The sequence below is a fragment of the Panthera pardus genome, unplaced genomic scaffold (genome assembly GCF_024362965.1).
Source record: "Panthera pardus isolate Hobbes unplaced genomic scaffold, ASM2436296v1 HiC_scaffold_8, whole genome shotgun sequence".
NCBI lineage: Eukaryota > Metazoa > Chordata > Mammalia > Carnivora > Felidae > Panthera > Panthera pardus.
In genome coordinates, this window is record NW_026527013.1 from 80,983,321 (window position 1) to 81,006,005 (window position 22,685).

Sequence of the window (22,685 nt, forward strand, 5' to 3'; positions counted from 1 at the left end):
GGGGAACATTTAAACCATGGCAGTAGACAAGGCCACCCAAGAAGAGAATGTGGAACAAAAGAGGAGGGAGCCAAGATCAAGCTTTGTCCAATATTGAAAACCAAATAAAGAAGGAGGAACCAGCAAAAGAGACTGAAAAAACATCTGGAAAGGAGAAAGGAGAACCAGGAGACTGTGGTATTGCAGAAAGGAAGACATAATTTCAAAACAAGGAATTATCCAGTAGGTCAAACACTAAGAGGTGTAAGTCATCCCACAATCAACTTTGTATGGAAAAGATATTTTTCTGCCCATCACTAGTCAATGAAGATGGATAAATATGAAAAACAAAATGTAGCACAGATAGAAATCCAAGAGATACTAAGTTAATTGCTTGTGGTTGATACATTATTAGTAAAAGGATTTTGTTAAGCATTGAATTAATTGATTCATTAATTTATCTCTAATTTATTTAAAGTCCCTCTGGGAGCACCCAGATGGCTCAGTCAGTTAAGCATCTGACTGTAGAGCTGGACTCAGGTCATGATTTCGGGTTCCTGAGATCGAGCCCGATGATGGACTCTGTGCTGACAGATTGGGATTTTGTCTCTCCCTCCCCCTCCCTCCCTCCCTCCCTCCCTCCCTCCCTCCCTCCCTCCCTCCCTCCTTCCCTCCCTCTCTCTCTCCCTCTCTCTCAAAATGAATAAACATTAAATAAATAAAGTCCCTCTAAAACGATGGTAAAGGAGAGGGAAATGGTGTAAACTAGCAAGGACAAAGAAAATGGGAGAGGAGACACTGTGGAGCAGGAAAAAAAAAGATGGCTAGTGAATGACAAGGGACAACGGAATTATCAGTGGAAGAAGCTGGTATTTCGGTGTGTGCCTTGGGAACGTTGGGAAATTGGCAGCGCTGAGTATTGTCTAAGGTGAGAGGCAGATGGCTAGAAGCAAGAGGATGGGTTGAAAGTCTGTATAATAATTAGCACACACATAGAGACCCAGGTGCCCACACCGGCACCATGCTGTGGATGGAAGGGTGAAAACCATGAAAGACGGTCAGAGGGAATTAAGTCTACACACTGAGCTGTGCGCTAGTGAGGGTTCTTCCTTGCCCTGTGCACCTCAGAAGAGCCTCCAAGATCTTGCAGCCCAAAGTAAATGATGAGTTGCCCCCAGAGATAGTGACAATTGGGGGTTCCCCAACCAAGATGCCTACAGTTCATCCAATGGCATGGTAAAGCCCATCAATAAATGAATTGGCCAATGCACATGAGGCTTCAAGGAAGAAAACAAACAGAAAGAAGACCATTGGGTACATAATTAGTGGAGAAGGCAAAATAAAACATTTGTTCTGTAATATCCTCAGCAAGGTGTAAAAACAGATCGAATCCATAAGAACAGGATGTGATTTTAGAAAGAGCTCATAGAAATTAGAACAACAAAGAGAACAACAAAGAGCTCATAGAAATTAACAACATAACTAGAGTAAAATAGTCAAGAGCTGGAAGATAGAGGAAATCTCCTGGAAATAGAAGTAAACTATGAATACGTGAGCAGTAAGAAAGACAAGAACACCAGGGGATCAGGCCTGGTATTCCATCATCTACTGGCAGTTCCAGAAAGAAGAGGTTAAACATAAGAGACCATCGAAGAGTATTTTCAAAGTTGAAGTACATGAGTTTTCTGACTGAAAGAAACCACCCAGTACCCAGCAGAATAAATAAAAAATAAAATTAGACACACCATAATAAAATATCAGAAGACTGGAATAAATAGAAGATCTCAAAACTTTTTAAAAAGGAAAAAAAGTCACATAATAGTGATATAACAAAGAGGCTGAAAAAACAGAACAGAAAGCCTATAGTTTACATCTGAAACTGATAAATTAAGAATAACATGGGGTGCCTGGGTGGCTCAGTCAGTTGAGCGTCCAACTCTTGGTTTCGGCTCAAGTCATGATCCCAGAGTTGTGGGATCAAGCCCCACATTGGGCTTCATGCTGAGCGTAGAGCCTGCTTGGGACTCTGTTTCTGTCTCCCTCTGCCCCTCTCCCTCTCTCACTGTTGCTCTTTCTAAAATTAAAACAAACCACAACAATGCCAACACATGATTTACAGTAAGGTTTCTCAACCCCACACCATACTGGTAGCAGCCCCCCACCCTCAGTCAGTCATGATAATAAAACAAAAAATGTCTCCTGACATTGCCAGATGTCCCTTGGGGGGAAAAATCCTCTCAGTTAAGACCTGATGATTTAGAGAGATGAGATAAATGGTAGAAAAACAGCTTGGGGCACCTGGGTGGCTCAGGCAGTTAAGCGTCCGACTTTGGCTCAGGTCATCATCTCGCGGTTCGTGAGTTCAAGCCCCACGTTGGCTCTATGCTGACAGCTCAGAGCCTGGAACCTACTTTAGATTCTGTGTGTGTCTCTCTCTGCCCCTCCACCACTCACACTCTGTCTCTCTCTTTCAAAAATAAATGTTTAAAAAAAAAGAAAGGCAAAAAGAAAAACAGCTAAGCAACTTGGAAGCCAGTGCCTCTGGGTAGCAGAACCTGGAGGCAAGGCAGAAGAGACTCGACTTTTCTTCAGAGCCATTTAGTACTGCTTGGGTTTTTAAACTATGGACATGTGTTCTTTTGAAATAAAAATTAGAACATAGAAATTTGGTTTTTTAAAAAAGACAACATTAAAATGACCATATTGTTACATGTGGAGGAGGGATGCTTCCCCAACTCTTCTCTTGCCAAAATTTTTTCTCCACAACATGACAATGCATGAAGTGAATTTTCTAGTTGTCCAGGATGTTTGGGTAAGGTCCCTGAGCTGAGAACAAAGGGTGTTTATTGTCTCCATATTCTGAATACCAGACCATCTATGCCAAGCTGTAAGTGAATGACACCAAACTGTCTCTTTAGTGCATCACTTCAATAGGATATATGAGGGGACCAGGTATTATGATAATCGATTTGGAATGAGAATTTTCTAGGGAGAGGTGAAAGCACTGTTTCTCCTCCACTGAAAGTCGAGGAAGGAGGGACTGCAAGAGAACCACTCAGAGCACAGGACACATGTCCCCTCGAGTTTTGGGGGGTTGTTGCTAATTATTGCAAGAAAACAAAATCTACAGGTAAAAGGGTATACACCTCCCATGTAGGCAGAATGGAGAGCCGGTGGTCATGGCCTGCACTTCCAAAGTTTCTTGGGGTACAGGTGTCAGGCTTTCCCATTGGATAAGTGGGTGCCCCGGAAGGTCACCTGGCTTGGCTCATTTGGAAGGTACCTGCCCGAGACGACTGCCTACAGAGGAGCATATGGCAGCAGAGAGAACCTGGAAAAGGTGTAAGAACTGGAAGCTGGGAGTTCCTTATTGAAAAGGGATTCCCCCCCGCCCCGAAAACACAAAAACACCCCATTAGAGAAGCAGCCAGCATTTGGCCATCAACACAGATTATAGCTACACCGGTCAAGTAAGACTATCTGCCCTCATCTGGATTGGGAAAGAACAAAACAGAAAAGATCCACCCCCTGGCAAAGAGATGACGAGGAAAATTGTCTCAGCCCAGGAGGAGGATTGGGATGGAATGATGGACAGGTGAAGACACATCTGCTTAAGTTAACATGGCTCTCACCTCTTCATCATACACAACTGAGAGAAAAGTGCCTATAGCCCTCTGGTTTCTAATCTCCCCATTTCTGTTTGGTTTTAATCCCACAGGGTTAGCCTTTGCAATGCTGGCTGCTGTGCCTCCGGTGTTTGGCCTGTACTCTTCATTTTATCCTGTTATAATGTATTGTTTTTTTGGAACCTCCAGACATGTATCCATAGGTAAGAGCTTAGCGTTGCTATTTTAGTACCGTTCTGTTTGGATCTCTGAGCTCTGCAGTGTGCCAAAGAAATAGTGTGTTTGTTACCAGAACCTCTGCTTAATAACTTTTGTTACTGCATACTGCCTTAGAAGAATACACTGCCCCCCCCCCTCCAGATTTCTAGAACTAATAGCTTTCTTATGATCTTGGCGTAAAGGAAAAAGATAATTTTCTTGTGTAAAAAGAGCAAATTGTTGAAATTTGTGAGATCTTTAGCTCATAATACAATTTGCTTGTATCTGATTTTTCTTTTTGTTTATTAGTGGCATTGCATGTTCCCAATTTCTATGCACATATTGCATTTTCATCCTATTTTAGGCTCTGGATTGTACATGATTTTTCCCAGGGTATTTAGGATAAGATTTATACTGATTTTGTTAAGTGTTGTTGCTGCATGAGGCTGCCACCAGCAACACATACACAGTATTTCCAGTGGCTGGTGCCGGGTAAAAAATAGCCCCCACACCACCCCGAATTTAGCAGCTTAAAATACTTGTTTCATTATCTTGCATGGTTCCCATAGGTCAAGACTTGAGAAGTGCTCATCTGGGCAGTTCTGGCTCAGGGTCTGTGGTGCAGATTCAGAGGGGAAGCTTCTCTCCACGTGGTTTCCTAATTGAGCTCTCGCACACTCAGGGCCCCAGCACGCGCAACTATTACAGCCGTCAGCTGCATCACTGCATCACCGCATGTTCCCTGGCCTCAGAAGCCACACAGTATCACTTGGCCGCATTCTTTTCGCAACTAGCATGTCACAAGTCCATCCAGATTCAAGGAGAGAGGAATTAGCCTACCTCTTAATGGGCAAATGTCCAGGTTCTAGAAGAGTCCATGGGATAGAAGATATCATCGTGGTCATGTTTAGAGAATATGATCTGTACATACACAGCTTACACATAAACCAGGAGCAGAGGCTTAAGGAAAGCAGGGCAGTTTTACGTCAGTGATGAGTTAGTGACCTCACCTGTGTCTCCTTGGGTACCGGCCACAGCCATGTGAGATATGCTCAGCATGATTTCCCTAATGCTTCATCGTTTTCAGGTCCGTTCGCTGTTATTAGCCTGATGATTGGTGGTGTGGCTGTTCGATTAGTACCAGATGATATAGTTATTCCAGGAGGGGTAAATGCAACCAATGGTACGGAAGCAAGAGATGCCTTGAGAGTGAAAGTCGCCATGTCCGTGACCTTACTTTCAGGAATCATCCAGGTAGTATTCACTGATAGAGAAATGGGCTGTCATTTGTTCATTTGATAGATACCTTTTAAGCCCTTGTGGCTGGTCTATGTGGTGGGCAAGGTCAGCCAGCCAAGTCCTGAGATCAGGGTTCCAAGCGTTCAGGAACACCACTCCCCTGCATGCCTTCCTTAAGGTGGTATATATTAGGAACTAGCAAGCTTCAGTTGCATACTTTAAAGATTCCAAAAAGCAAGAAAAGTTTAAAGCAGGACTGATTAGTAATTAGTAATCTCTTGTATGCTTGAAAGGAGCAGGAGGTGACCTTGACCAAACATGCCCCCAGTTCTGAAGAGCAGGGAAAATATGAGTGTGCCCTCTGCTCTGTGGGGCTGCAAGCCACTGCAAACCTTCCCTTGTTTTCTGCATAACCACTGATTTGCGAACCACTTAACTGCTACAGATGCAAGGTTGCAGTGTTAGAAAATGGTCCAGAAAGAACTTGTGTATGTTTTCTGTTGGTTTTGACTTCCTGATCTATCACATGATTTATTTGTTTCTTTGTCATTAAAAAAAAAAAGTTTTGCCTAGGTGTCTGTAGGTTTGGATTTGTGGCCATATATCTTACGGAGCCCCTGGTCCGTGGGTTTACCACCGCGGCTGCTGTGCACGTCTTCACCTCCATGTTAAAATACCTGTTTGGAGTTAAAACAAAGCGGTACAGTGGGATCTTTTCAGTGGTGTATGTAAGTAAGCTACTTCCTGACTTACTGCTACTTCTTTTTCCCCTCTGTATTTGCCCCTTCTCTTTTGTATCTCTTTTCCTTTCAAGGCTCACTTTTCTTTTTTCCAAGAATTAAAATAAAATGGAAAAGATTTCATTATTCTAAGACTTTTCTGAGAACCCTACAAGGGAAATTAAATCTTAAAGTCCCATTTTATTAATATGTGATACCTCACAAGGAATTTTTTATTAGATCTTTACTTGGTGACTGCCCCTTCACCTTAATTAGCTGAAGAGACCGCTTTTTCCTAGAACCAAATTGTGTTCTCTTTGGGAACTAACATGATTTAAAGGCATTATGCAAGAACACATCTCTCTGAAACTGCTTACTCTAGCAGGCAAAAAAAAAAAAAGTAAATCTATAAAAGATTTAACTAACACAATTACCCATTTAATCTAATAAAATATATGTAGACCCTTGCACCCAACTCAGAGAAAATATAAATTATTTGCAAGCACATAGGGAACAATGGTGAGAACTGATCATGTTGAAACTGATCACAAACTCTAAAAATTCAATTATTTTTTTCACACAGTGCAATATAATTAGCAACCAATAACTAAATACAGCTTTAAAACCCCCATACATTTGGGAACCAAAAATCCTGCTTCTAAATATTCCCTGAATAGGAAGAAATTATAAAATATTTAAAACCAAATGACAGTTAAGATACTACATATCAGAAGTTCTGAGATGCCGCTAAAGCTAGTCTTGCCCAGAAGGACCTATGGCCTTTGTGTAGGTATTTCTGTGCCTGTCAACATGCTGAGCATGGCAGTGGGTGAACAGAGATGGCCCTTGCCCTCTTAAAGCCCACAGTCCAAAGAGAAGATGGATAGTAAACCATTAATTGCATCAATATGTAATTAATTACAAATTGTGTTAAGTGTTACGAAAGTTGAATAGGGAGTCCAAGAAAGTCATTTTGAGAAAGTGACGTTTAAATTTATTCCTTGATTGATTAGGAATGGAATCAAGCTGTAAGAACATTCCCTGAATAACTAAAATCTTCGTTTCCCACAGTAGCTGATAACATGCTTCCTACTCTGAGATTTCTCTCAATGCCTCATCACAAAAGAAATAGAGCAGATAAGCACTGAGTGTGCCCTAGACATTGACAGGCAAGGTGTGGAGCCTGGACTCAGTGTAACCTACTCTCCCAGAGTCTGAGCATATTGGGGTGCTGAGGCTGCAACCCTCGGAGAAAATTAAGTGACTTTTCTAAGTCTCTGGGCTTCTTCCAAACTTCAGCACTCTCTTGCCTTCGAAGTGCAACTGATCCCTCTTTCATCTGCTAACGTGACTTCTTTCTCCCTCTTTCACCTCCAAAAGTCCTTTCTATGTATTTACCTTTGCATTATTTTGCTGATATCAACCCCTAATCCCTTCCGAATGCTCAGGACTCAGCTTAAGGGGTACTTTACTAAGTATGATAATACTACATTAAGCCAGAACCAAATCAAAAAAACACCAACTATAAGATTGTTGGAAGGGCACCTGAGTGGTTCAGGCAGTTGAACATCCGACTCTTGATTTTGGCCTGGGTTGTGATCCCAAGGTCAGGGGATCGAGCCCTGTGTCAGGCTCCGCACTGAGCATGGAACCTGCTTAAGAGTCTCTCTTTCTCTGCCCCTCTTCCCCACTTGTGCTCGCTCTCTCTCTCTCTCTAAAAAATAAAAGCTAAATAAGATTGTTGGATAAGAATTACAACCATAAAGCTGTATGACTGGGTAAAAATGCCTCCTAATTGGTGAGAGAGAGACATTTCAGTCTGAGAACTTTTAACTAGAAATGCGCAATAAGGGGATGGCTGGTGTGAATTCGTGCACTAGTGTCTCTGTCTATTCAGGGGCCATTGCCTGATGTAAACATCCAGTGTTCGCTGTGTTACAGAGTACAGTTGCTGTGTTGCAGAATGTTAAAAACCTCAACGTGTGTTCCCTAGGCGTCGGGCTGATGGTTTTTGGTTTGCTGTTGGGTGGCAAGGAGTTTAATGAGAGATTTAAGGAGAAATTACCGGCACCTATTCCTTTAGAGTTCTTTGCGGTAAGTCAACTTTGGCCACAGGTGCCTAGTCATTTGGGTGAGGGATTGGGACAGGGGAGGAGCAAGGAAATTCTACCTTTTTTCCTCCCAGTTCTGCCAAGAGAAGGTTAGAATTTGTCAAGGGGAACTTTTACAAATATATGGACAACAAAGAAAATCTATTAGAGCATAGACAGGGATGATTTTTAAAATACAGATGAAAACCATCCCTAAAAATTTTAATATGAATTACCTCGGAGTGATGAGATGATGGGAGATTTTTCTTCCTCAAAATTTTTATTGTCTGCTTATTTTATAATGAACACACATAACTTTAATCACGTGAAAAAATTAAGCTGTTTCTATTTTGAAAAGAGCAAGAGACCAAGGTTCCCATACTTTCTTGGTTCCTGGCACTCCTAGGCCAAAAGAAATACCTAGCAGTTCCATTTATTAAGTAGTTAGGTCCAAACAACTTAATACATATTTACATCTAACAACTTGGGAACTATTGTAAAAATAATGCACATGTATTGAAATACTATATATTCTATTACATTCTTAAATGACCACAGTTGTTTATTAATAATGTTACCTTACTGTTGGTTCCCTGCAGCAGCCACCACTGTGAGGGATGGCTGCCCACCCTGGCCAGACCTAATTGTCAACTGAATGGCCCACCCAGAAGGTTCTATAGCAACAGTTCTTCAAGATGAAGAAAATTGCTTTCTGTCCTTCTTTTATTTTTCTGTTGCACTTCAGTAAGGGTTGTATTTTACACACCGATTAAATCTATGTCCTGACCATCCAGGAAGGGCTCATGCACAGAGGCACTGTGACCCTGGCTGTAACTGAGATGGGAGAAGACCACTGAGGGGGGCTGGTGGACACCTCTAACCACAGTCGGTGCTGCCGATGTGGAAACAGGGTCAGCAGAAGGATTGTGGATCCAAACATCCATTTTGTAATGACACCCTGTCAGTATACTACCCTCATATACACTTTTCAGCATCCCTAGTTCATGCCATGTTAGCCAGAAACTCCTTTCAACTACAAAAGGCAAAGCCAGCTCCTGAAACGTTTTTTGGCTCTTTCTGTTCACAACTAGCCGAAGCAAAATAGAAAAGAACTCCAGACCACAAGGAAACTGTAGAGTCCATGTTAATTTTGTGGAGAAGAGCCATTAGGAGAAGTTAGAAATGCTGGAAGCTAACTATAATTCTTTTTAAACTGAAAGCTGAAAGGGGGAATAGATTTTGGCTTGGCTAACAAACTGAAACTCACTTTGGCAGTGGTTGAATTTTCATCTATAAAAGGCACCTTTGGATTTATGTCTGTTTTAGGTGGTGATGGGAACTGGCATTTCAGCTGGGTTTAACTTGCAAGAATCGTACAATGTGGATGTCGTCGGGACACTTCCTCTGGGGTAGGAGAACAGTTTTAAGTAACAGTGTGGCTTGAGTTATCAACAGATCTGTTATTGTTTCTAACTCTTGCTATAGTATTCTTACAATCAAAAATATCTCTTTTTTTCTACATACCAAATATCTGAAATTTTGGAGTGTTTTCCTTTGTAGTGTGTATGTGGGGTTTTTTTCTAATCATGGTAAACACACACACACCAGAAAATTTATCATTTTTGTCATTTTGAAGTATATAGTATGTTAAGTATATTCACATTGTTGTGAAACAGATATCTCTATCTATATCACATTTTGTTTATTCCTTCATCCAACAATGGACATGGGTGTGCAAATATGTCTTCAAGACCCTGCTTGCAGTTCTTTTGTATAAATACCCAGAAATGGGATTGCTGGATTGTATGATAGTTCTGTTTTTAACTTTTTGAGGAACTTCCGTGCTATTTTCCATAGTGGTTACACCATTTTACAATCCCACAACAATGGGATGCAGTGTTTTCTTTTGTTTCCTATTGTTTCGCACTTCCTGGTTTTTAAAATCTCTCCTTAGGCGGCATAGGAACTAAGAGCAAAAAGACCTAAATCTAGCCTGACACTTACTAGCTGTGTACCTTGGGCAAGTTGCGTCTCCTCTCATAGCCCCGGTCTCCTCCAGGTTAGCACAGCAATCAATGCCTGTCTTGAGGGTAACTGTGAAGCTACAGGAGCTAGTGCACATAAAACACCTGGAGCAGGGGCGCCTGGGTGGCGCAGTCGGTTAAGCGTCCGACTTCAGCCAGGTCACGATCTCGCGGTCCGTGAGTTTGAGCCCCGCGTCAGGCTCTGTGCTGATGGCTCGGAGCCTGGAGCCTGTTTCCGATTCTGTGTCTCCCTCTCTCTCTGCCCCTCCCCCGTTCATGCTCTGTCTCTCTCTGTCCCAAAAATAAATAAAAAATGTTGAAAAAAAAAATTAAAAAAAAAAAAACACCTGGAGCACACCTGGAAAGTATTTAAGACATGTTAACTGGAAGTTCTGTGGCTCTTTATTTCAACAAATTTTCTAGTTTCAAATGATATATGCTTTGTCATTAATATTCTTTTGTCTAACTCTATATTTAAAAATGTGTACTATTCTTGGGGCGCCTGGGTGGCTCAGTAGGTTGAGCGTCCGATTCTTTGCGTCGGCTCAGGTCATGATCTCGCGGTTCGTGAGATCAAGTCCCATATCGGGCTCTGTGCTAACTGTGCTAATCCTGCTCGGGATTCTGTCTCCCTCTCTCTATTCCTCTGCTGCTCGCTTGTTCTCTCTCTCTGTCCCTCTAAATAAATAAATAAACACTCAAAATGTTTTTACTATTCTCTTTATATTTGAAGACACTAGAGTAACTATGAGCTTCTCCTCACCTCACTCGGTTCCTCTCTGACATGCTCTGGCTATCTCTGCATCTCTCTGTGTGTCTCTGTCTCTTGTACTGTCTCTTTCCCTTGCCACCTCGTTTCCAGATGAGCAGAGTCAGATGCCCAGGTGCTGGGCATTGATGAACCTGGCCTTGCCTCTGGTATCTCCTGGGAGTCACAGAGGTAGAGGCTGCTCTTCAAGCCAGAGTTCACCCCCAACACCCAGAGCAAGTGTTGAAGGAGGTAGCACACAGTGCACTTCAGAACAACGGATTGCAGTCATGAACATGTCACTTATGATTCCCTGTAAAGGTATAACCCAGTAGTAACACTTGGTTTTCCATTTGGACTTATAAAATACTTTCATACCCACCACCTCCGCTGGTGCCCACGATAGCACTATTGACATATGTCCCCTCCCCATTTTATAAGGTAAGAAAGTTCACTGATTTAGCATCTGTTTATTGAGTGCTTAGTATGTGCCAGGGACACAGCCATTAAAAACAAAAGTAGCCACACAAGCAAAAAAGTGTCTGCCCTCATGGAGCTTATATTATCCAGGGGAACAGGGGAAGGGGATACAGAGAATAAACAGTGAGAAGTGCTGTGAAGACAAGAGAGGCCAGGTAAGGGATGGGAGGGGCTCAGGTGACTGTGTGAGGTAGGCTATCAGAGAAGGCAACATTTGAGAGACACCGGTGAGTCCTAGCCTGGACCCAGAATGCCGTCATCCAGTACTCAGTTGTTGGCCGTTTCTGTTACCTCACACCTGGGTCTCTAACATAATTAGTCATGTGATAAACATTAGTCTTCAACTAGATCCAATACATAATTCTATTCAGTAACTAATCAAATAATTTGATTACATGTGAATTCTACCCAAGACATTCCTTTCCCTATTGCATTGTACCCAAATATGCTGCTTTTCCTCCATGTGTGAGAGCCATATTTTAAAGGAAGAACAGGTTTTACCTTTTCTAAAACTTGGCCACCCTTTCTGGAACTTCGTCCAAAACCAAGCAGAAAACAAAGAATGCTTCTCTAACTATGTATCTACATATCCCAGTACTGTTTCAGTTATCTGTGAGTCTTACTGCTGGATAATACTCCGAAACGAAGTCTTAAAACAACATCCGGTTATTTGCTCACAATTCACAACCTAGGTAGGGCAGCTGGGTGGCTCTGCTCGGGGCCTGTCATGCAGCTGCAGATGTCTGAAGGTGTGCCTGGTGCCAGAGGCTCCACGAGGGCTTCACTCACGTTCTGATACCTCAGGTGGAGGGCTGCAGTGGCAGACAGCTGGCTGCCCTCTTCTCCCCACGTGGTGACTCCGGCAGAGTAGCCAGAGTCTTTCACATGGTGGCTCAGGGAAACAAGACAGAAAAGCAGGAGGTGCCGAGCTGCTAAACGCACTCATATAGCGTCACTGGAACCACATCCAGTTGGTCGAAACCAATCACAAATCCAGCCCAGATTGACCAGAAGAGAAACAGATTCCTCCTCTACATGGGGGGAGCAGCTCCCACAAGTATGGGAGGAATGGTTGGTGGCCATATTTGAAAGCAAACTACCACATTTATCTATACACGCACAGTACAGTGTCCAGAAAGTGACAGTTGACTCTTTTTGCTTTTTTAATGTTTATTTTTGAGAGAGAGAATGAGCAGGGGAGGGACAGAAAGAGAAGGGGACAAAGGATCCAAAGCAGGCTCCATGCTGACAACAGAGAGCCCGACGCGGGGCTCGAATTCACAAACCATGAGATCATGACCTGAGCTGAAGTTGGACGCTTAACCGACTGAACCACCCAGGCACCCCAACAGTTGACTCTTAAAGATCCCAGCCATGGCAATGTATCCTGTTTCTTGGTTTACTTTCCTTAACTCATTCCAGAATATGTTCTTTTCTCATATTCTTATTCTGCAATCCCAAATCTGCTACAAGGTCTTCCCTCTTGGCTAATGCTTCTATAGCAAAGTGTAAGGGAAAGACAGTAAGTTTTATAGTCAGAGCTCCTGGGTTTGACTCCCTCCGCCATCTTGGGCAAATTATTTAACATCTGCAAGGATCCATTTCTTTCCACCTATAAATTAGGATAATAATGGCATCTATCTAACAGGATTGTTGTAAGGACAGATAACATAGGTCAAGTATATGGCACGTAACATAGGCTTAGTATACATTCAGTTTTTTTTTTTCCTTCTCTCCCTTCCTTTCCCTCCCAGAACCTGAGACACCACCCCCTTCATCACTAGGATATGACACAATAAGAGAAATAGTTGCAGGGAGGCAGGTTCCCATGTTTTTTGTGGTACTTGGTGGATGAGCCATTTGACCTTGGACAAGTTGCTTAGTTTCACTATGCCTCATTTTCTTCATCTGTAAATGGGGAATATAGTGGTGCCTAGCTCACAGGGCTAGCAGAGATAAATAAGCACAGAACTTGGCAGAGAGGCAGCACCTAAATAAATCATGGCTATTGTAAAAAAAAAAAAAAAAGAATATAGTACATGAATTAATTGTTATTTAGACCAATGCCTTGAATTGGATCAGGTGCCTCTGAAAACCTCTGTCGCCCCCTCCCCCCATTCCATTCTGGGGAATCCCTATTCTGTTCCTTTACGACAAGGGTTCCAAACTGTAAGAATGGACCACAAAAACTGGGTTCTCCACTGCCCCCTCCAATTACCCAGGACTCCCAGGTGAGTCCCAAGGAGTATAATCTTCCGTTGCTCTTTTTTCATGTTAGAGACTCACCTGAAGGGGGCCTAGAAAGCAGAGTCCTTACTTGAAATAACAAGGGGGAACAGTCTGGATAGTCGTTCTCCTCTCAGATGGCCCTTGTTGAGCACCCTCCCTGAGCTCAGACTTGGGTTCAAATGTCTTGTGCCATCTGAGCACTTCACTGACCCTCTCTTCCTGTTCCATGTCTTACTTACACCTGCCATACAGGGTGTCATGAGGTATGAGGTTACTCCTTTTCTAAATAAAACGGCATCTGATGTCTCCTGATAACCCATTCAGGTAGAAAGCTGGTACTCTAGGGTTGGGGCCTAAAAAGAACCTGTGTGTGTCAAAGAGGGCGCTCCTTTTTGCCAAAGCAGAGCAAACAAGTATCCAAGCATTGATCGCCTCATTTGCAGATGATGCCCTTTTGAAATGCTCCCCTCTAGTTGCATATTTTTTCCCAGTGGTCACAACGCTCAGGTTAAAGTCAGCTTGACCTTTCAGGCTACTACCTCCAGCCAACCCGGACACCAGCCTCTTCCACCTCGTGTACGTGGATGCCATCGCCATAGCCATTGTTGGATTTTCAGTGACCATCTCAATGGCCAAGACCTTGGCAAATAAACATGGCTACCAGGTGGATGGCAATCAGGTAAAGATCATTAATTCCCTGCAGATACTTCATTGTGGTATAATCATCCTGCTATGCTACATAAGGCAAATGAATTGGATTTCTCTATCTTGATAGAAAAACTTCTAGTTTGATGATGTATTTATTCAACACTACATTTTTTTTTCATTATTTATGTGCATTAGATCATCAGAACGCTGAGGTACAGAGTCCTACCTCATGTTACAGCTAGGGGTCTTGTTAGGAAGATGAAATCTCTGATCGGAGGCTCTCAGTTTGCCACACTCTGACAGACGTTGGCCCTGTTTTTAAAGCTCACAGCCTGAGAAGCAAATGTTGTTCTAGAACCATTCTACTCTACAGGAAGACTTCTCTTTGTTCATTAAACTTGGAACATATGATTCATCACTCAAACTCCACATTATATTCTTTGCCACCTCCTTTTATAACTATCTACTGACTCACTATCTACAGATAAGGTATTTAATCTGAATACCATAAGCCATAATTTTGGCATGACGATGACTATTTTAACACACCATACATTTCTAAGAGAAGATTATATGCTCCGCGTTCACACAAGACACAGTGATCCAACTAGGAAGACAGGACGTATCCCTGAGAGCAGGACTCACTGGTCCTAGGAGGACACTGTGGCATGTGTCAAAGAGCAAGAGATCGAGCATTTAAAAGATGCCAATGGTTCTATACACCAGTAAATTACTGGTAACAAAAATATTTTGTCCCTTGCTGCAGTTTTCTTAAAAAAACAAACAAACCATTTTTAGTGTAGGAGAGTGTGTTTGGCAAAGAGGGGACTAGGTAGTGACTGCAGCTTTTATCTCTGACAGAACAAGAACTCTGTTTTTCTCCCACCTTATTCAATAATCCCTATTTTAAACTCATGCCCAACAAACTCTTGTATCTAGAAAAAGAATGAAGAGACAGCTTCTACTGTTGAAAATGTGTATTAAATGGGCCATCATGCCTTTTTTCCTGAAGAATGACTGACCTCGTGTGTGCTTTGTTTCCCCCTGGAAAAGGAGCTCATTGCCCTGGGACTGTGCAATTCCATTGGCTCACTCTTCCAGACTTTCTCAATTTCATGCTCCTTATCTCGAAGCCTTGTTCAAGAGGGGACTGGAGGGAAGACACAGGTGTGTATGCAACTGGCCTCTGAGAACCGGTGATTTGGGGTGGTAAACTTTAAAATTTTTTTTAAGTTTATTTACTTTGAAAGAGAGTGAGAGAGCTGGGCAAGGGTGGAGGGAGGGAGGGAGGGAGGGAGGGAGGGAGAGAGAGAGAGAGAGAGAGAGAGAGAGAGAGAGAGAGAGAGAGAGAGAATTCCAAGCAGACTCCACACTGCCAGCATGCCAGCATGCCACCACGGGGCCCAATCCCAGGAACCATGAGATCATGACCTTAGCCAAAATTCAGAGTTGGACACTTAACCCACTAAGCCACCTAGGCGCCCCTGGGATGATAAACTTGAATCCCTTGATCCTATTCTGAACCCCAGCAAAGCTTCTCTGTCTGAAGATTGATGCTCCAGTGAGCTGTGTAGTGAGTCAGAGAAAGGCATGAATGATTGAAGCAAATCCCAGGAGCTGAATCTGTAGGAAAGAGGTATATTCTCGGTTAAATTGAAAATTCTACAACACCACTAGCTGCTACCAGTAAACCTCAAAGTTCACGCATAGGATGTTGTCATGAAAGCCTGGGACTGGGTATGGTCAGCATGCCAGCACCGTCCAATAGAACCTTCTGTAGTGACAGAAGTGTCCACTGTTTTGCACCATCCAATATGACAGCCACAAACCACCGGTGGCCCTTGAGCACTTGATATGTGAGAAATGCAACCAAGACCTGAATTTTTTAATTGTACTTAATTTTTATTTTAAAAACGTAATGGCTACATGTGGTTGGTGGCTACTACATTGGGCAGGAGAGTCTCATTTGACTGTTGTGGGTCTCGAGTCAGCACCATTATCTCCTTTCCCTCGCCCCTGGCAAGGGCATTTTTACCAGGGTATTTAATCATTTCAGCCTCTGTATAGAAGCTCTAAGAGAGGGGCACCTGGGTGGCTCAGTTGGTTGAGTGTTTTGACTCTTTATTTCGGCTCAGGTCATGATTTCATGGTCATGGGATCCACTAAGTGTGGAGCTTGGGATTCTCTCTCTCTCTCCCTCCCTCCCTCCCTCCCTCCCTCTGCCCCTCTTTCCTGCTCATGCTCTCTCTCTTAAAAAAAAAAAAAAAGTAAATAAAAAATAAAAGCTATAAGAGAAACTGAACTTCAGAAAGGGAATGGGAAGGAATATTGGTGTATGTAATGGTTTTGATGACTTGTTTGAACCCATATTTTCTTGATCTTCCTGCAGTGATTATCAAAACACTAAGATCACCTCTGCCCCACCTCTTACTCATGTCTCCTAAAAGCCCCTTCTGTGTGTCTTCTCTCGTTCAGCTTGCAGGTTGTTTGGCCTCACTAATGATTCTGCTGGTCATATTAGCCACCGGGTTCCTCTTCGAATCATTGCCCCAGGTGTGTAGCTTAAATGTGGGGTGATCTTTTTCCATGTGTAGGGATTTTTCTATTTTATTTGTTTGCATTTCTGTGACTGTCTCGTGGGTTTTTACTGTAACCCTAGCAGGGTGGTGTGAGAAAGGCCAAGGCTGGAGCCAGGATCCTGCTCCACAGTCTACAGTTCTGCCCCACAATCTGGGATCTTGGGAAAGCCATCTCAACATCTCTGGGTGTCCGTTTCCTTATCTGCAAAGTGGGGGTTTGGACTGATTAATCTCCAAGGTCCCTTCTCTCTTTGATCTTCTGTGACCTTATACTTCCATTAAAAATCTGAGATGGCCTTCACTCCTAAGACATTTGTTTGCTGATCTATTTAATCTAGTAGAGATCAGGAATGATACAGAGTGGAGAAAATCATAACCTAGGAAGACCAGGCGTGAACTAATTCCTTGAGTACCAAGTTTAATTCTGAACCTCTTGACCACCATGCAGGTTTGCTACTAGGATATATGCCTGGTTTTCCAAGGCCCATTTTAGCTAACCAAGTCCTGAAAATCCAGGTGTTCATGGCTCCAAACGTACCATCACTGCTGCGTGGGAAGTGAGTGGGGAGAGGATGTGGGGAGGGCAGCAGGAGGACAGTGAGGAGCCAGCAAAGGGGGCTCTGTGGACACAAGAAGAGAGGCACGCATCATGTGCTCTGTTTCAGGCTGTGCTGTCGGCCATTGTGATTGTCAACCTGAAAGGAATGTTCATGCAATTCTCAGATCTCCCCTTTTTCTGGAGAACGAGCAAAATAGAACTGGTAAGTAACACAGGTGATTGTTAGGTTAATATGTCATACAACATGTGAATGATGCTGATAAAAATGTGAGAAAGCTACGTTAGTGAAGTTATTGTATGTAGTATCGAGTTAGGCAAGGTTAGGTACTATGTGTATGTGTGAGGGGAGAGAGAGACACTTAGGAAATTTTTACCATGATTCTACATAAATCTTTCTGTCTTTTGTTTAGACCATTTGGCTGACCACTTTTGTTTCCTCCTTGTTCCTGGGATTGGACTATGGTTTGATTACAGCTGTGATCATCGCTCTGCTGACTGTGATTTACAGAACCCAGAGGTGAGTGTACAAATTGGGATGGATGTGGTTGTCCTGCCTGAAATTGTGGTGTTGACTTTAAATATATCCTGTTTGTCGACAGATGCCATTAGACTGTAAGTATCTTGATTGTGGAGGTGATATTCCCAGAGTCCAGTATCAGGCGTATAGGGTGTATTCTCTGCAAGCTTGTTGAGGGAATCCACCCAGAAAAACAGCTAACATTTGTATTATGTATTCTGACTCACACAGTATTTGTGCATACCTGCTAAGAACACCAGAGTATTGTAGCAAGACCATGGAGTGTCAAATCAAAGACCTTGAGCCATATTCTGGCTTTGCCAATCCCTCTGACATTGAACAACTCACTCCACTAGGCCTCAATTTCTCATCCACACAACAGTGGAAATAAGCCTCGTACATTGGATATAATAAGGTAATATGAGGTACTCAAATAGTATCTGTCATCATTACAGTACCCAATTTGAGCCACCTTGTCCTATAAAAAGAGGAGGACTCTCCAAAAATAATGTTTAAAATCTATTCAAACCAAACTGAAGAAAAGTTCTAGGCTAATTTGAGATTTTTCATTTTCTCCCCACACCTTCAGCTGACTACCACCCCCATGGGTCAGAGCCTCTTACGGGAGACAAAAAGAAAAACTCCTCCCCTACTTAAGAATAAGAGTAGGAAGATAGTTGTGTCTACTCGGTGGATGAGAATTTGAGTTGCACATTCCCTGGCATAGTTTGAACTTTGCACAGTTCACTTTTGCCCCCATCTTTAAATGCCCGAGTCTTTTGTCCTAACCCGATGGGGGGGGGGGGTGTGGGGGGGGGTGTACGGTCTGTGTAGTGTGAGGTATATGTGCTGTGTATGTGTGTGTTGTGTACGTTCGGGGCAGGGTGTGAGGGCCTGGATGGCACTGGGATTGTGATACGTATGAACCCTCTGCAAAGGTACCATACAAGGATCAAGTGCCCCTGAGTTCACTAGCAAGTCCCTACGTGACATGTAAACATGCCAGACCTCATGGTTGAACCACATACGGGGGCCTCAACACACTGGTATTTTAATACACTTTCTCTCTCTTCAGTCCCAGCTACAAAGTGCTTGGACAGCTTCCTGACACTGACGTGTATATTGATATAGATGCATATGAGGAGGTAGGACATTTTTCTGTCATTTTAAATGGTTGTAAGTATGTCATGTGATCAGCTATTATTTTTATGTAGGGCGAAAAGTTGGGGGCTGGAAAAGAAGGAAGTGTAGTGGTCAGAGCGAAAAGCTTGCGCTTCAGGGCACCTGTTTGACCCAGTCGCTTTGGCATCCGACTCTTGGTTTTGGCTCAGGTGATGATCTCACAGTTCATGGGACCGAGCCCCCGTCAGGTTCTGCACTGACAGCACAGAGCCTACCGGCGATTCTCTCTCTCCCTCCCTCTCTCTCTCAAAATAAATAAATATTTTTAATGTTATCAAAGAAATATGACAATGTGTATTTTCAAGGCTTTCTTCTCAGAACTCCTTCCTCTATGTGGGGTAGTGACAGAATTTTATCTGAACACCGTAAGAGGGCCTTTTGTGACTTTTGTGTTGATTTTCAGGTTGGAGGAGGGAGTAGGTGCAGTTTGACTCTGAAATATTTCCATGTGTTAAATTTGCTCACATTTTCTTTCTCAGGTGAAAGAAATTCCCGGAATAAAAATATTCCAAATCAATGCCCCAATTTATTATGCAAATAGCGACTTATATAGCAATGCTTTAAAAAGAAAGGTGAGTCATGAGAAATGGATTATTTTTGAGGGGACCTGTGGATTGACAGGGGTGTGAGGGACACTCAAATGTCTTCATATGCCTTTTACACTATATCATTCTCTCCCTTTCTCTCTTTATTGTGGTAGAATACCCAGAAAATTTACCATTTTTGGTAGATTTACCATTCAGCACATGGAATTGAGTACATTCACACTGTTGTGTACCCAACACCACCAGTCATTCTTGTTTATCATATACATATACTACCTTCTCAAAAAAAATTTAAGAAAAATAGTGAAAAAATAATTTTAGGTTTCCTACTCTTCAGATCATGTGGGTTCCTCTGGTCATGGTTAGAACTTCACACTGCCCAATATACAGAATATCTCCCCGTCAACCCACATAGTCTCTTAAATATAAGAATCTGAGAGTAAGTTTGAAAAATGTTACTTTAAACATTCTCTTCAATACTTTGGCATACTCACTGCTGCATCCTGCTAAATATACACAGGAATAAGGAAAGTTACTCATGCTCCTTTAATGAGAGTGACTCAGTTCACAATGTCTGAGGGAAAGGTAGAGGTGGGGGGATTACTTGGCATAGAAAACAGTCACATGGGGAGATCTGAAGATTAATTGCATTTGGTGGGTTCCTGGGAGCCAAGACATGATTTCGCATATATTGTTCTTCCGTAAAGACTGGAGTGAACCCAGCGCTCATAATGGGAGCAAGAAGAAAGGCCATGAAGAAGTATGCTAAGGAAGTTGGAAATGCAAATATGACCAATGCAACTGCAGTCAAAGTGGTGAGTGGTCTCTTCATTGTAATTCTCCCTCCTCTTAATCTGCACCACCCCCCACCTTTATTCACGATGGAAGCCTTAACACAGCAGGAAGCCCCTAAAATAGGAAAGCTTAGAAACAATCTAAGTATCCTCTATATTATTAAAGATACGTAATAAAGTCAGCCATGTGTGAACACTTCTGAAAAAAGTAAGGATATGAGCCCTGGAAAACATTTGTTTAAATTAAGATCACACAGTACCTTAATAAATTTTTACCATGGGTGCTTCATATAGATTTATTCAGCTGACAGTAAAAAAACAAACAAACAAACAAACAAACAAACAAAACCCACACACCTCAAAGGCTGGATTTTGCTGTTCAAGCCTTATGGTAACTCATGGTCATGCTGAAGTTCATGGAACTATTTTAGAAGTGGGGAGAAAATGGCTATGATGACAGAGGAGAGTGGATTTCATTGGACAGAAACAAGAGGAGGAAGAGACAAAAAGAAGCTGAACTAACACTGAATGTTATGTACACATCCTTTTTCTGTCACATTGCAAGGCTAGGATGTGGCAGTCATTTTAGACAAGGTTTGGTAGAGTCAGTAGCTTGACAATATAGGGACTCATTTTCCCCTATAAATGAACGTGAGCTGTTCATAGACTTCTGGTTTGGTGTAACTGTTCACAGGATGCAGAAGTAGATGGAGAAGATGCCACGAAGCCTGAAGAAGAGGATGACGAAGTAAAATACCCCCCAATAGTCATCAAGAGCACATTTCCTGAAGAAATGCAAAGATTTATGCCCCCAGGAGATAACATCCACACCATCATTCTGGATTTTACACAAGTCAATTTTATTGACTCTGTTGGCGTAAAAACTCTGGCTGGGGTAAGCATCATCTTAAATGAGTGGTTTTCGTATCTCTGTTGCCATCAGTAAAATGAGAGTTGAACTAGGGTCCCTTTTCAACTCTTAAAATTCTTTGTTGTTGCTTTTTTCCACTTTTGATGGTGGAAAATTTCAGAACTATACAAAAGTATGGAGCATTGTGTAACGAAGCCCCATGTAACTATCACTCAGCTTCGACAGTTCATCAGTTAATGGTCAGTCGTGTTTCATTCAGCCCACACCCGCTTTCCACTGCTTTTACTTTAAAGCACATCCCAGTCATCAGTCACCTCTTGGTGAATATTTCAGGATATGGCTCTACAGAGGATTCTTCTAAAAATCAGTACCTTTATTCCACCTACATAAAATTTAACAAGAGTTCCTTGAGAGCCCTCATGATCACTGTCCATGTAAAAATTATATACAAAATTAGTTTTAAATGATTAGCTCAAAAATGCATAATTTTTTAAAATGCATAATTACGAGGCCCAGTAGCTCAAGCGAATGAACTAGTGTCTTGTATCAGGAGATACATATTGGTAGAAAGAGACTTGCATCTGGCACGGAGTCAAGAGAAACTAAACTTTATTTCAACATTATTACAGATTGTAAAAGAATATGGAGATGTCGGTATTTATGTGTATTTAGCAGGATGCAGCGGTGAGTACATTTCTAGAATGGGGAGAAGCTTTAACACTTCAGTTTTGTTTCTCTTTTTTTAATAGCATTTTAAAAGTTTGGAAAGATTGGGGCGCCTGGGTGGCTCACTTGGTTAAGCGACAAACTTCGGCTCAGGTCATGATCTCACGGCTTGTGAGTTCAAGCCCCGTGTCGGGCTCTATGCTAACAGCTCAGAGCCTGGAGCCTGCTTCAGAGTCTGTGTCTCCCTTTCTCTCTTTCTCTCTCTCTCTCTGCCTCCCTTGCTTGCTCTCTCTCTCTCAAAAATAAACAATAAAAAAAAAAGTTGGGGAAGAGTTTCTCTTAATTTTTGTTTTTGGCAAAAATGAAAATTATTCTGAAAATCACTCTAAAGCTAGCTTTGAAATTAGCCACTTCCAGGCACCCCTTTCACTGGGCCATTGTGGCAGGCCTCCCGACCTGGATGTGGAATGAAGGAGCGTATAAACCACTGTTCTGGGCTGGTACATTTAATGATTATTTAAAGGCTGCCTTAAACATAGTTCTATAAAATCATTTAGGTTTTTCCATACAATGCTTGCTATTTTTGCTTTATATTAAATTTTGGTTGAAACCAAAAAGTGCTTGAAAATGAAATCTACATAGACATCGCTTTTCACCTGCCATATGGGCAAAAAGGAAAGATGTCTGCAAACATGCTCTGTAGGCACCCTGTGGGACAGCAAGTGCTCATAGACACTACTGCCGGGAGTGCAAAATGGAACAGCCTCTGTGGAGGGCAGGGCGGCATGATCTTTCCCAACTACAAATGCACTTAACCTTTAACCCAGCACTTCCAGCAACGTGCTACATGTATTCAAAATGACACATGTACGTGGTTGATCAACTGTAAGCAGTTGTAGAAACTGGTTACTGTCTATAGAATAAAGGACTGGAAAAACCTTAAGCATCAAAGAAAAGGACCAGTTCAATAAACTCAGGTATATCCACATGAT

At 42.4% G+C, this 22,685-nt stretch overlaps 1 protein-coding gene across 2 annotated transcripts in view; it reads left to right on the top strand.

Moving 5' to 3' along the window:
- The window catches only part of SLC26A5 (solute carrier family 26 member 5), a 29,694-nt gene that overhangs the window by 4,415 nt on the left and 2,594 nt on the right, over positions 1-22,685 (top strand). Inside the window, exons 3-17 of one of the 2 annotated variants that reach the window (XM_019451248.2) lie at positions 3,698-3,808; positions 4,891-5,057; positions 5,606-5,770; positions 7,703-7,855; positions 9,178-9,260; positions 13,864-14,011; positions 15,034-15,147; positions 16,456-16,533; positions 17,225-17,320; positions 17,529-17,635; positions 18,711-18,780; positions 19,297-19,389; positions 20,070-20,177; positions 20,851-21,051; positions 21,657-21,711. In XM_019451248.2, coding sequence (XP_019306793.1) covers positions 3,698-3,808; positions 4,891-5,057; positions 5,606-5,770; positions 7,703-7,855; positions 9,178-9,260; positions 13,864-14,011; positions 15,034-15,147; positions 16,456-16,533; positions 17,225-17,320; positions 17,529-17,635; positions 18,711-18,780; positions 19,297-19,389; positions 20,070-20,177; positions 20,851-21,051; positions 21,657-21,711 — 1,749 coding nt within the window. The remainder of the gene's footprint in view (positions 1-3,697; positions 3,809-4,890; positions 5,058-5,605; positions 5,771-7,702; positions 7,856-9,177; positions 9,261-13,863; positions 14,012-15,033; positions 15,148-16,455; positions 16,534-17,224; positions 17,321-17,528; positions 17,636-18,710; positions 18,781-19,296; positions 19,390-20,069; positions 20,178-20,850; positions 21,052-21,656; positions 21,712-22,685) is intronic. The other variant, XM_019451249.2, reaches the window with a different exon arrangement.